At 39.9% G+C, this 14,607-nt stretch overlaps 1 protein-coding gene across 1 annotated transcript in view; it reads right to left on the reverse strand.

Moving 5' to 3' along the window:
• The window catches only part of NYAP2 (neuronal tyrosine-phosphorylated phosphoinositide-3-kinase adaptor 2), a 148,757-nt gene extending 135,294 nt beyond the window's left edge, over positions 1 to 13,463 (reverse strand). Inside the window, exons 1-2 of the mRNA XM_013944321.2 lie at positions 13,446 to 13,463; positions 6,153 to 6,395 (exon numbers count right to left, since the gene is read on the reverse strand). Coding sequence (XP_013799775.2) covers positions 6,153 to 6,358 — 206 coding nt within the window. The 5' untranslated portion in view covers positions 6,359 to 6,395; positions 13,446 to 13,463. The remainder of the gene's footprint in view (positions 1 to 6,152; positions 6,396 to 13,445) is intronic.
• Positions 13,464 to 14,607: the final 1,144 nt, after the last annotated feature.

The raw sequence follows: 14,607 nt of genomic DNA on the forward strand, positions 1-14,607 counted from the left end.
TACTGTATTTGCATTGTGTCTGTTGTTTATCCTGTGTGGCAATAATATGACTGGCCATATGGGTATGAGCATTTGGAAGGGAGGATTTGTTGGCTAGGTCGCCACATCTGTTTACTTACAAACGCAACAAAAATACATTTGGAGGTCACTGACTGCACAACCATTTTACTTACTCTTGATGAAAAAACTGTCAATGCTACTCTTTCTACATCAACACAACTGCAGAAGAGACCCTATGACATTTTTATAAGATAAAGGTTTCAAAATCCTTCTAAAACTAGTCTCCACCACATCTCACCAGCGGAGTTCCAGCCACTTCCACCATAAAGATGGCATCACAGTATTAAACTAATCTGCAATGAAATGACTATGCAACATGTCTGTAAGATGAAGAAAACAGAACTATTGTCACAGTTAAGCTTCCTCATAAGACATAACCTTTGATTAAGAAAGCACGTACCACTGACCTCCCATCCAAAAATCTGTGTTCACTGAGTGAACTTAGATTTGGAATTTTATTTATTTACAGCAACAACAGGTTCACAAGCTTGTAATTCATAACATCTCAATAATGCGCTTGCAGGTAAACTGAGCCCCTCACCGTGATCAGAAGCATTTACTGCATTTCCTCTTTATTTTTCTTGGTCTGGCTGCAAGCATAAACATTCTCATATTTTGAAATGTGCAGTTCACGATGTACAATTGCAACTACAGGCAAATGTTCAGAAAAAAGGAGAAATAGTGCTTTAAGCATTCTTTTGCCTAAAGTATTTTTCTGATTTCAGCATGCTATTGAAATTAAGATTCTTGTAAATGGTAAGTTCATAATGAAATGATTTTCCTTAGTTTATTTTTGATTCTGGTAGAAAACTTTGGGTAGAAACACTTCAGCATGTCCATATACTCTAAGATTATACATATTTACTCAGTTGAACAGAGTTTAAGCAATGAATAATCTTATGCATAGAAATAGTTTTATCCTTATTTGCTGTTGCCCACACTTGGTAACACTTAACTTTTAGCTCAAGGACACACACCTTACATCTTATTTACAAAAACCTTAGGACAGGGACTACAAAAAACTACAGACAGATAATACTTTAACTCAATTACCTCCACAATCTTAAAAAAAATAAAATAAAAAATAAGGCAAGAGAAAAATATTATCTTACTTTTGCCGATGGGTTAGTCTTCAATATTTGACTTGCCATGGGAAGGAGAGGTTGGGATAACAGTTGTTCATTACAATCCCTTCTTTATTACAAAAGCTTAACTCTGCCACTGGCTGCCTGGCCCATTTCTGCTAGCCTTAGCACGTAACAGTGCTCCTAAAAGCTCCTCCTCTTGACAGTATCTGTCTGGATACTTCCCTCGACAAGCAGAAACAAGGCTTTCCCCAGAGCCGTTTCAGTGCTGGCAAAGAGCTGCAAGTACAGGAACCATCAGAAGCAGAAAGAAATACTTTGGTGGCTAAGGCCAGGATTTAGCAGGTAGAAATTCATGTCCCACTCACACCATCAACTTTACACTAGAGCAGTTACATCTTCATAGTGTTGCAAATCAAAATGCCAATATCCCTTACAGAAACAGCAGCTGAAGTGAAACCTAAAAACTAGAAGCCAAAACTTTGAAAGCGTACATCTCCTTCAACCCCAGCCACTCCCTGTGATTAATGTGACTTGTCTCAACCTAGAGAGGAAGGACGAGGAGGGAGCGTTCATTATTTGCTGCTCACATAAGATTTTGTATTCATGCAATTAAAAACAACACCACACAAGACAGTGTACGATAGATGTAAAGTAACTAAAATGCATATATTTCAATTATGGATGAGTAAGAAAGCAACTGCCCATTACAACAGGTGTCCTACGTAAACTCAAAACACTCCCCTTTCCCTGACATCCACAACAGATGAGGCAAACGTACCTTCTATTCTCAGCATCGCTGCCTCCAGTGGACACTGTATCGTGGCGAAGGTACTTCTTCCAGCATGGCAACTGTATTCCCCATGAAAATGATATTGCTTCATAACTGTATTTGCAATTTATAAGCTCTGTGGGCAATATGCCAGTATGCTCTGCTGGTCTGGACACAGACTTCTGAACAGACAATCATCAAGTAGCATGGCCAGACAAATAAAAGATGGAAGGAAAAAGAAGCCTAAAAATTAGGTTTACAAAACAATTACAAAACATATATACTAACGTATTTATTGTTGTTTACTCTCAGCTACCGATCAGCATATTAACCTTATTTTCTCTGCATGACCGCTAAGTACTATACTAAAATTAGGTCAGAAATTCAGATCAGCTGACTCAGCCCAGCAAGATCAGACAAAGACTAGTTGCTTTTTTTCCAATCCAATATGATGCAAGTTTTATCCCTTGCAATTTAGAATAGATCCATACATTTTTCCCCACAATTAACCTATCAGAGCCACACAAGATAAATTAACAATCACACTGAAGGTACATCAATGCTATTGAATAAATACAATGCAATGTATCCTTTCAAAGGCAAAATGTACAATATAATGGCTTTTTTATTTTTGTGTCATTTTTCAGGTCTTGTTTGCAAACTGCGGAGACTATCTAATGCATTTCAGTGAAATTCTACGTCATACAGCACGGTTATCAGACGATCCAGCTAAATAACACTTTCTGACAAATAGTTTTGTGTGTGATACCACTCTAATAGATAATAAACTATTCTATCTTGAGCTCTTAATATAGATGATCAGACTACTACTTCTTCTTCTTCTAAAAAAAAAGTATTTGAACACTAAAATTGAATAGCTTGTAAAAAATTATATAATCAGCCTACTGCATGGTTTTTAGTGCTGCATCTTCACAGGTGCCAAAGACTCATACCTGCTTTATTTTGATCCCTCCAAGCAAAAGGAGGGTATTTGCTGGATCCCCCTCTCCTCATCAAGATCTACCTGCAATTAATCACAGGAGAGGACTCTCTTGTGGCTAAGGGGATTATTTTCAGCTGTTGTTACTCTCCAGACTGTTAGCACTGTTAGTACCGCACATGTGCGCCACTGCTACGTCAGCCACACTATCAGGAATTAGGGATAACATAAGGGCCCACCAAGATGATAACGTAAGGACACAAGGAAAATTCTTCTGAACAAAGAGCAAATCAACAATCCTGTTTTACCTCTTCTGACTGCCATGTTTCAATGCACACCAGAGTCTTGGACGAACCCCTGGAGGCTCCCACAGGGAGCAGACTCAGTTGCAATCAGCCTGAGTGACTTTAGATGTCATTGCTCCTTTAGTCAAATGTGATGTTATCCCTTGGTCCATCATTGTTTTTAGTTTTCCTAATCAAGAAGCTCATCAATATCTCCCTTTCCCTTCTTGTCCTTTCTCTTCCCAATTTTACAAAGGGAAAAGACAGAGAAAGAGGTTAGGTGAAGATAAGGTTTCCCAAGGCTTCTTAAGGTTCTCTTGGAAGACTGTTCACTCCTCAACTGTTCCTCAGATAAAACCACTATACTACTGGGCATCTTCCTGGATTGCCAGGGTTTCTGCAGTAGCCAGCATACTCATGAGAAGCATCCCTGCTGTCAGAGGATCCCACAGGAGACAAGGCTACTTTGGGTCTCCTCAGAAATTAAGACACAACAACTCTGTCCTCACACAACCATTGCTCAGTCCAGGCCTGCTCATTACAGAGCCGATGCAGATTCTGAGGCGAAAGCGAAGGGTTAAAAGTGCTGGCTAACACTTCATCACTTGCTGCCCACATCACTGCGTCTTCTGATTCTGTATCCAGGGAGCAGAGCTCTTAGTGATTTCAGTCAAAGGTTTTGCATGAGTAAAAATTTCATGGTTTGGCTCCACCCTAATCATCCGCACTTATCCAGAGCTCTTTATCAAATCACTTTGCCAAGATCAATAAATAAAACCACACAAACCAACCACAAGGTAGCAAACACTGTTACCACCATTCTGCAAATGGTCAAATGAGGTACAGAGAAGCTTAGTCAGAGGCACGTAAAGAACCAGGTATGTCCAAAACTCACACCTCTAGAAATTTATAACAAAGCCTACTTCAGCTTTTAGCATCCTTCATAGTCACACCTACTTGGAATTATTTGCATGGGAACAGTTAAGCCAGAGCCCAGAATAATTAGCTGTCTAACCTAAAGTCTATATTCTGTATATACCTGCATATATTGACACTTTAACGCAGTTTATCATCAAATGAAGAAGTTGCCACAAGGGCTGGACAATTTATTTTTCCAGCCAACAGAAAAATCAAAAATGAAATTTTAACCATTCAAAATATTTGCTAATTTAATTTGAATTTTTAGTTTATTCAGTGGGAAAGAGCCACAAAATTTACAAGCAGAAGGTGCTCTTCATCTCAGTGCTTTAAACAACAGTCTACTGAGTAGCACTTTCGCTTAGCAGCAAGAGAGGTGGATTCAAAACCTTCCCCTGCTTTATGTAACAGGAATATAATTACCCCACCCATCAGATTAAGACACGCTTTGAAGTGGGTCTCAGTATCCTCTCCTGAAACTTTTGCAATATAACTGTTCACTAGCCAAAAGAGAGAGAAGGAAGGAGAATAAACAGCTTCTTCTCATACTAGCAAGGGCACTCATCTTTGACATCTATATTCCAGTATCCCCTCCCAGGAACACTTGGAGAAGATGGCAAGAATTAAACAAAACACATATCCAGCACAGATCAAAACAAAAAACCCTACATTAATTTGCTGCAAGGAGAAAGTTCTTCTCATGAAGACATGCACAGTTTAGCTCCTGCTTTTAGGAACCTCTGCCTTTGATTCCCCAACAGTGTGAATCCCTCTAAACATCATCCAAAAGGAGCTGACAAGTAACACTAGTGCCAGAAGATTCCAAAATACACATTGCATTGACTCTTATTATTCACCTTAATTTCACATTATTTTCACACCCTTGTCAGAAATGAAGTTAGTGAGCAGCCAGAAAATTCTACTTCTTGAAACGTAAAGCAGCGATAATTTGTCTTTATGCTCTTCTTCCTCCTCCTCCCTCAAACTGGATGTGCTGCTCTTTTCCTTTTAACATCCCATCAAAATTACCAGATTATTGAGGTGTCACTGGAACACCCACAGCACAGTGTCTGTTATAGCTGGATGTACAGCGCCCGAGACATCGCATAACATTTAATCACTTAAACTGCAATACAGAATATTCATGCTGGGAGAAAAAATTCAAAGGACCTCTTAACAGTTTGTGTTCAAGCCATTCATTTGCATATACAAGTTTAGTACTCAGATGATTACTTGTATTATAAAATTTGTCCATCTCTTCAAGAAAACGCACATTTTGGATGCGTGTGTGATATATTCATACACACACAATACATACATATGTATGCATGTATGTATGCACTCCATTCATCCTTCTTCCTCTCCAGGAGGATGCAGAGATTTCATTGCTATCCATTGGCACAAGAGGCCAGGTAACGTGAGCACTCCTCTCACTAACTGTCAAATAAAATCGATGGAATTGTTCAAGAAGAACCATTACAGGGTTCTGCCCATCAGGGGCTTGATCCATTTTCCTTTAAATGATCGCAGTTTTTTTACTGGCTTCAGAGAGTGCAGAATAGTGAGGAAGTCGTAAATAACAACATATTTTTTGTAAATTCTCAGACAGCAATTAGAGGTCTTTAACAGATTTAAGACATTGACTCAAGGAGAGTCCATTTTGATCTGTGAGGCTGTCCCTGTCCTGTAAGAGCTCACACACCAATATAACTTTGCCCAAAACACACATTGTCCCTCTGAAAGAACCAACTGGATGAAGACCTAATTTCCCCTAGAAATACATCTCCAATCCCAAACATCAAAACTTTTTGTCACAAATCAGACCTGTTGGTGATACCACACATGCCCAAACTGAATATATTTGGATGGGAATATTTTCTGTCATTGAGGTGGGCAGGACCATTCATTGTCACATCTACACACTGTAAAACAGGCACAATTAACAGTCTGACACGTGCCAATGGCCTGTATGGCTTTTACCAGTAAGCTGCTTAGAAGTCAACTGATCTACACAGTTTTACCATAGCTGAGACTGAGCCCTTCACTGTTCATTTACTCTGCTAGACCAGTCATCTTTTTATCAAAATACTTACTGTTTTATTGCTTCTTCTTGTTTTCGGCGTTTTTCACTCTTTTCTTTCAAGTAAGCCAGGTTTGTTTCATTCCTCATGCGATCATTCTCTCGAGCAATGTCTGATGCATTCTGTATAACCAAGCCATCATAGGCCTTCATCCCCATATCTTCAATATACTGGAGAAAAGCGCCCAAAGTGACCTCCTCCTGATTAGAACTCATCATCTTGCCGGAGACAATGAACAAAGGAAAGCAACGTTCCCTGCAGGTTGAAAAACACATAATACCTTTATCAGTAGGAAATAGCTTACGGTTTATGACAGTGAAGATTGTATCAATTGTAATTAGCAGATCTCTGTAAGAGAGAACTTTTTAGATAGGAGACTGTCTCCTATCTGAAGGATAATAAATAAAGCTACTCAGAACACGGAACCATGTGACTGCAAAGAGAGACAAGAAAAGATAAAAACACAGAGCCTCTTCTTTCAAGTGACGCAGATCCATCCAGTCAGACATTGTTCAAATCCCACAGATTATGTGGATCATAAGATTTTACCCCACCGCTTCCCATTTCCTAGTCCCCTTCAGTTGCAAAGACATTGACTTTCCCAACTCTCAGCTTCAAGTGAATTGTAAAGACTTCCATCCAAGGACCACAGGTCCGTTTTACAATTTTTACAGCTACCTGCACTAGAGCAGACCACCAGACAAAATTCCTATTCAGCAGAATATTCCAAAGTTCAGGTGGAAAATACTGTTACATTTTTTGGAATACAAAAAGATCAAAAGTTTCTGTAGGTCCAAAATCTGGAAAGACGTATTGTGAAACAGCTTTCTGTATTTCTTAACGATATAGATTTGGGCCTGGTAGCTCCTGGTCATTTGTTGCCAAACAGCTTCTAAGCTTGGAGCTCCAAGAACAGCCAAGAAATCCCAGCTGAGCTGGGACCTTCAGATCACTAACGAGCTTGAATTCTCCAAGCTCCCACATTTCTTCCACAGGTATGAGAAGCACTTGGATTTACTGCACCTTCAGCTAAGCAGCATGGAGCACAAATGTCTACATCCCTACCTCACTTCTGCCTCCATGGCAGGGAGCCTAAAAGCTCTCAAAAAGCCCTCATAGGCTTTCCACTCAGCAGCAGACACCCTGTGGGTTGCAAGAGCTCTGCTGTACAGACACATCAGTAAATATTGCAGGTGACTATAAGCAAGGTGTAGTTTCAAGAAACATATTGGTCAGCTAAATTCTATAAAACTGGATTAACTATTTATTAAACAAGTACAAAAGGAACTTTAAAGCAGGAATGCTCTATCTTATTTTAAATGCTGATTACAGCCTCTCTACTTTGAGGTACTGAGATCTTGAGGTACATCTTTAACGTACATTACTATCATTACCTCACAGACCTCTGTCTGATCCTCATTTTATAAAAGCGGACTTGAAGCAGAGAGAGACGAGTGACACACTGACGAGCTGCTAGCTGAACGCAGCTGAGGCACACTCCTTTCCTCACTACTAGACTATCTCCCCGTTCCCCGAAGAAGGATGCTGCGACTTCTCGGAAGCAGCCTCAGCGATGCCAGCACTGCGACTACAAGTGGTCTTATTGAATAGGCAATGTGAATCCTGCCTGCACAGAGATTTTAGGGGCAGAGCCCCTGTATGATCAGCATCAAAAACCTGTCCTCCATTTCCTAATATACTGCCATATTTCTAATCTTTATTACAGCATTGTTCCATGCTGCTGGATGAGTAAAATTCTCATCTGAGTAGGCTGATGCTAAAAAATAAAATGAAAAGCTCTGCTAGATTCCAGCAGTCGCTGTGGTCCTTTAGGCACAGCCCTGAACACAAAACAAAACGCTTTTAAACCCACAGAGTAAGCAATCTGCAGGGGATGAAAAGGGTATAGTAATATTTTTCAATCCTCTACAATTTTTTTTTCCTTTTGATAATTTGAAGTGGCAATGGCAACAACAAGCTGTTTTCAGACAATTAATGCTTACAGCACACCAATAATTTTTTCCCTTTTCTCCATGTTTATATGAAAATCAAAATTATTTTTGTGCAATGGAAAGCTGACTGCTAAAATCATGAAGGCTCAGAGGATGCAAAGGGTCTGTTCTCATCATCTCTTCCAGCCTCCCAAGGCAACCTTTTCTATCAGCTGGGCCTGAATATGAGCATTAGGCCGATGTTCAGGGTTACTGATTGATCTTAATGTATTATCAAGCATGGGTATAGTTTTCTTCTAGTAATCTCAGCAGGGTACAAGCAGTGAAGGAGGTCTTGGCACAGCCGAATGTACCTGCATGCAATTTCACCCAGTTTTGACACTGTAGCTGACTAGAACTCCATTGGGTTGGAATACACATTGAACTATCATATATATTCACCTTAAGCTGCATGATATCTACAAAGAAGCAAATTGGGAAGATAATGTTATGATGGGCTAAAGAGATTCCACTGATTTACTGATGTTTCCATGGAAATCATTTTGGACCAATTCTTAACTATTTTGAGTAATGAAAGCAAGTACCATAGCCCCTACTTGGCAGTCTCTCTGTCTACAGCATGAAGCCTGCCTGATTCAAGACGACACTAATGGCATAGACAGCTCTGATGCCAAAGTCTCCAAACTTCCCAAATGGTATCTGCTTCTTGATGTTTAAAACCTAGGCAATTTCCCCAGGAAATGGTTATTTCATTGTATCTTCCATTTCAGACTTTCAGTTTCTGTATTGGCAGTAAGTTCAATTAAATTCAGTTAACCTGTACAAGAGAGAAACCCAACTCTAGTGACCTTAAAGGCAGTTTTACCACTGATTTCTCCAAGGACCAGATTTTACTCCTGAAATATAATATGAAATTGGATACTGAAGATAACTTCAGCAGGCTTTCAATAAATGCACTGCTGATCTATTTTTCCTGAGACAAACAGAACTTGATCTGCTTCACAGACTCTTTTATGACAATAATACTGCATTTTTTCCCCATATTTTCCTTTTCTTTCTGGAGGTCTAAAATGAGCTGGCCATTAAGGATATGCTGAGTCTACTTTTATTATAAAATTCATTTTTATACAAGAGTATTAATACCAAGGTCATTCCAATTAGGAAAAGGCTAAAATACACAAGCCTTTATTCTGCTGCATGCGCTGACCAGATACTTTGTACTCTGTTTCATCACTGATGTTGTCTATTATTAAATTCACACAGAATGCCACAAATTTACATGGTATCTAATAAATAGAGCAAGACATATTCTTTGCCCTAACAGGGGTCCAACCCTGAAACACTACTAAGCATAAGCATAACTCTAGCTGCTGAACCTTCTGTGACAGTCAGTGTCCACACTCTCATGACGCAGAACTCTGCCAGGGTACTCCTGGAGGGACTCCTAGGAGCAGATTCAAGGTTTTGAAATGTCTATGGTATTAACTTCAAAAAGCACCAATATCAGTACCAAGTATTTTCTGGATCAAATCTTGTGCATCTCCTGCATGCACAACATTTTACAGCCTCATAATATTTGCAATATGGGACACTTGTGCACGCTACGCTTAAACAGGAAATAAAAATGCAAACAGCCTCGGCAAAAAGCTTAATTACTGTAAACATTTTTACAGTATTAATATTTCTGGTACAGCACACTAGGACCAATTTTATTTACTGGCAGCAATGCCACTTCAGAGCCCCATATTACTCTAATATATCTGTTTTGTAACTGCAACACAGAGCAACCAATACATGAGGTCCATCGAGTGATATGTATCATTTGCTTGCCATGCTCCCCAAGAAATGTTGACTGTGGACAGCACCAATCAAAACCTTTGGATCAAAGGTTTTGCTGACTGGTGAACTCAGGCAGTGAACAACTTCCAGCCATCTGTCAGGAGGTACAAGTACAAGCAAGTGTTCTGTTTGAGTACATTTATATTTGATTAAAAACATGCAAATGTACATTGTCAAATATGTAACATAAGCTGTAGATAAGGCACCATTTTGGTACCCCAATTACACATATTATGCTCAGATATTTTGTTAGCTGGCAACAAGGATCATACAGGGGCACCTGTGTCTGCAATCAAATTGTTTACAGGGTGTTTTGGTTTCTTGAAACCAAGCAGCCCTGGAAAATTACAACATAGGAGCTGGTCTGTTTGGGAAGATCTTTTGATGTTCCTTCCTCCTCCCCTCCTCCTTGTGAGGGAAAAGAAGGAGACAAGGAGAATGAAATGCCCTGAATTTCAGCTGTTGAAGCCAACATATCGAGAAGTCAACAGATATTGATCTGAGGCACTTCGTTGTGATCACAGGCCAACAATGAACATCTCTGGAAATTCACCTGAGCACAAGGACACATATAAGAAGCTCTCCAACATGTTCACTTTGTCTGTTGAAGGTCGGTTTAATGCTACAAGAAAAATCACTGAGAAGAAACAGTCACCCTCATTGTTACCCGACCCTCAACGTATCCAGCTTTCACGTACCACCAACTGTAGGGCAATCTTCATCTTCTAAACTATCAACTGGAAGCTTTTGCAACAATGAGAAATCTGGGCATTTTTTTATAAGTAGAAATATATGCTAGGTGACTTGACAATCCCACACAGAATAGTCCTATATTTGTTACATAATTGTGCGTTGGTCCTTTCAATGCCAGTACATTTATTAAATGTACACAGATGAGTTAGAACATAAAATACTTTATATTCAAATTTTGTAACAAGTGTGACCATCCTGAGGAAGAGATGTAACCATGCACAAAAGGAGTCCCTGAATTAATATAGTCTTTTTTGCTATTCAGGAAGGTGAAAGTTCTCAAGGTCTAAAAGTCCTGTCACCTTCCCTTATCCAAATCAGAGGAACACTGGTGAGCTCACATTGTAGTGGTCCATGCAATCAGCTGTCAGCATGGGAGGAGTGAGGCGAGTTTTTTATTTATTTATTTATTTCCCTTCCCCGCCAGCGCATCTGGTTTACTGGCAAGGGCAAGCAGTCCCCCAACTGGTTTTGCCTAGAAATATTTTCATAACTAAATTCAAGATCTTTGTAATGATTCAGACAATTTATACAGGAGAATAATGCATTGTGCTTCACAAGACTTGCATACCTTATACTTAACTATTTGCTCTGATGCCAGATATACAGCACCTCAGTTAAAACCCCAAACATCCCCTTTTCAGATGACCAGTATGCAAAGATATTGAAGTAAGAGTATAGGAGCCATCAGCCTAATACCACAGTATCACAGGAATACTATTTCGTAGAATTCAGAGAAGTGGTTCTTCCTCTTATTCACATGAGGATCCCCCAAACATCAGTTGCTTTTCAGCATGCTTGACAGCCATAAGCTGCAGCTGTGCTGCACTGAAAATTGGCAATGCTGACATTAAACTGAAGGAGCTTGTTGAAGTACCGACAAAGGCACTGATTGCTTTCTTCCCAAAGCAAAGAGGGGTGTTTTTTGTTTTTTTGTTTTTTTTTTTAAACATAGGAAAATAGAGCCTGGTAATACAACACTGGGGTTGCCCAAGACCCGAAGTCATGAATCCAACCCCTGATTTACAAGGGGTGCACACATATCTTCAGTCCTGCCTGTCTCCTTTCCAGATACTGCATCCTCTCTTTGAGAGCACGTCCACTTTCATATTACCTATCAATTCCCTCCACTAAATTCAGTATTTCAGAAGGATTCTGTACAAATCAAGGATGTTAAACAACCATCCAGCCTTTGAGTTTGTTCTGCTGTGTTCTAGTTGCGTGCAAGGCAATAAGTGCAAAGTAGACTAGCCATATCCAATTTTCACAAACTGCTGACCACAGCAGCACTAATAAGGCCATAATGGTATTGGGTGTATACAGAATACTTTCTCTTCAACCAGGAAAAATTCAGTGATGAAAAAAATACTAGGAGCTACTTTCCAGAACTCTGTCGCTTATCATAATTGTGCTTTATACCAAGTGAGCTTTGAAATACCCAGATAGTTGAACGTGATGAGATAGATTGCTAAGGTATGCTTTTTAGAGTTGCATTCCCTGCTTGTTCTTAACAGTGAGCTGGCATTACACAAATAGTGACACATTAAATTATAATGTCAAATAGAGAGAAAAAAATAGTCTGAATTAGCCTGTCAGTTTCTTACTCTATATCATTTGGGAACTTCTAATGCAAACATATTTAAAAGAAAAAAAGACACTACACTCATTTGGAACTACAAAATATACCCTCTGTATTTTGACTGGGATTACAGATTATATACCTTGTCCTCATTATATTCCACAGCATGAGCTCTAGCACCTGGGTGAAATCACTGAAGCTAAGTGCTAAGCCTTTCACTAAAAGAGGTTAAAAGTGGCTCCTCGAGTAGAATGAGAATGCCACTACGTGAGTTTAAAGAAATAGTCCATTTCTATAGATATCCTGCCCTTCATATAGGAAGGTTATTCTACCTAGAGTTTTAAGAACTGAAAAAATACCCATTGAGCCTTGAATTTTGGATCAATTCATAGTGCCTTTTGGAGAGGAGAAAGGTCTTTGCTAACAGTGTCTCCTCTATGACTCCAGAATGTAAAGAGCTGTTGTTTACTTTGCAATAATGCAACACTTCTTTCACTTTTGTCCCCTGAGGAAAATAATGCTTCCTCCTAACCACAGGGATGTTGGACAATTACTAATCTAGCTTCAGAATGGTCAGCACTTAGGTATACGTAGCACATTTCATCATCCCAGTTTTATGGGAAAGACTTACGAACAACAAGAAGAAATAAAACCACACACGTATATACACACACACACACTCTATGCAAACAGCAGTGCATTTGAACTCGAAAGAATGAGCTTCCTGTTGATGGATGTATTTTTCTCCCTCCTTAAAAAAATGAGATGGAGATTTCACTGCTACCAGAATCATATTAAGATGCTGTAAAATATTAATGGTGTAGCATGTCTGGTAAGTAACTAGCATTTATGTCAGCTACTTATTTCAATTAATTCAACAGGAAAATAGCAAAGAATGTTTTTAGTTATTTAACACTGCTTTTTATCACTGGAAACATCCAGCTGCAAAATGTGGATATTATAAGCACAGTCAACATGTGAAGTACACAGAAATAGTCAAATAGACTTCAGCATTGTTTAGTTTAGCAGTGGCAAGATTAATACCTCCCCAAAAGACATGCAAACTTCATCATTTGACATTCTGACTACTCATTATTTCATTTTGTAAGTAAGATTTTTTTTTAATTCTCACTAGCACTATATTCTATTAGCATGCTCATAGAATGTTTAAAAACATGTACGTACCAAAATTTAAGTCCACGGGGACTGCTAAGTGCAACAATCAAAGGTGACTTTTGCCTGTAAAAGCCCTTTCCTGTGGTTATCTCAGTGCAGTCGGAAGGGATATTTCAGCACCATAAGAAACAGATTTGCAGTTAGGCTCAGTTTTTTTCTTCAGTTAAAGTGCATTAAATCTTGTTGGCAAAACTGCCCAGATTGTAGAATTCGGCATCACTAGAAGTCAGTGTGTTATATTACATATCTTCTTAACATACGATTAAAATGGCAAGGAAAGTTTGGCTTCTAAAAATGCAGTGGCAAGAGAAGACAGGTGCTTGCTTCTTTAAATCCACATTCAGAGAAGAGAGGGTACAGATAATGGGAGAGTATAAACGACACCCTGCTTTGAGGTCCAACAGAGAAGAAACTGGATTTTTACCCACTTTACAACATAGAAGATTACAGCACCATCATATGCACTAACACAGAGATTGCTAAGGTGCCTCATTTGAATATGTTCTGTGGAGACAAAAAGAAAGGAATATAAGGAATAGAAAACATCCTATCCGAATGGCTTCTTGCAGCAGGAAAGACGCTCGCTCTCTCATTGCCACTTAGATACAGAAGGTCTGAGACAGTCTAGCTTGTGGCATCGTCTCTCTCCCCCGTGACTATAGGCAGGCTTGCTCTCTCCAGCTGCCTTAGTCTGTTGATGCTGCTGTTGATTAATCAGGGATTCTCAAACAAAGAGCGAGCCTACCTTCGGGTGCCAGCAGGGCTGCGGGGCTCCGCTCCGGCTGCGACGCGGCTGCCCTGGCCCCCCGCGCAGCCGGCATCCTAGCACCGCGGACAGCTCCGGCGCGCTAGGCCCATCGGCGGGCGAGACGAGCGAGCGAGCGAAGGGACGCCAAGAGCGGAGAGCAGCAGCCGCCCGCTTCGGTCCTCAGCTCCCGCGGCGCGGGCGCTCAGCGAAGCCTCCTAGCTAGGCAACAGTCAGTCTCTCTTATCTCCACTGCACTGAAGTCTGATTAGCAAATAATCCAGTGGAAAAAAAGAAAAAAATCTGCATGAATAACACTGTACAGCACATTTAGTCTATAGGTAGGAAAGAATATGAAACAACACCCTTTCCCCACCTTCTCCTTTCCCGAAAAAGAAATCGTTCTTCCACGGAGAATGTGTAGTT

This window comes from Apteryx mantelli, chromosome 9 (assembly GCF_036417845.1).
Source record: "Apteryx mantelli isolate bAptMan1 chromosome 9, bAptMan1.hap1, whole genome shotgun sequence".
Classification (NCBI taxonomy): domain Eukaryota; kingdom Metazoa; phylum Chordata; class Aves; order Apterygiformes; family Apterygidae; genus Apteryx; species Apteryx mantelli.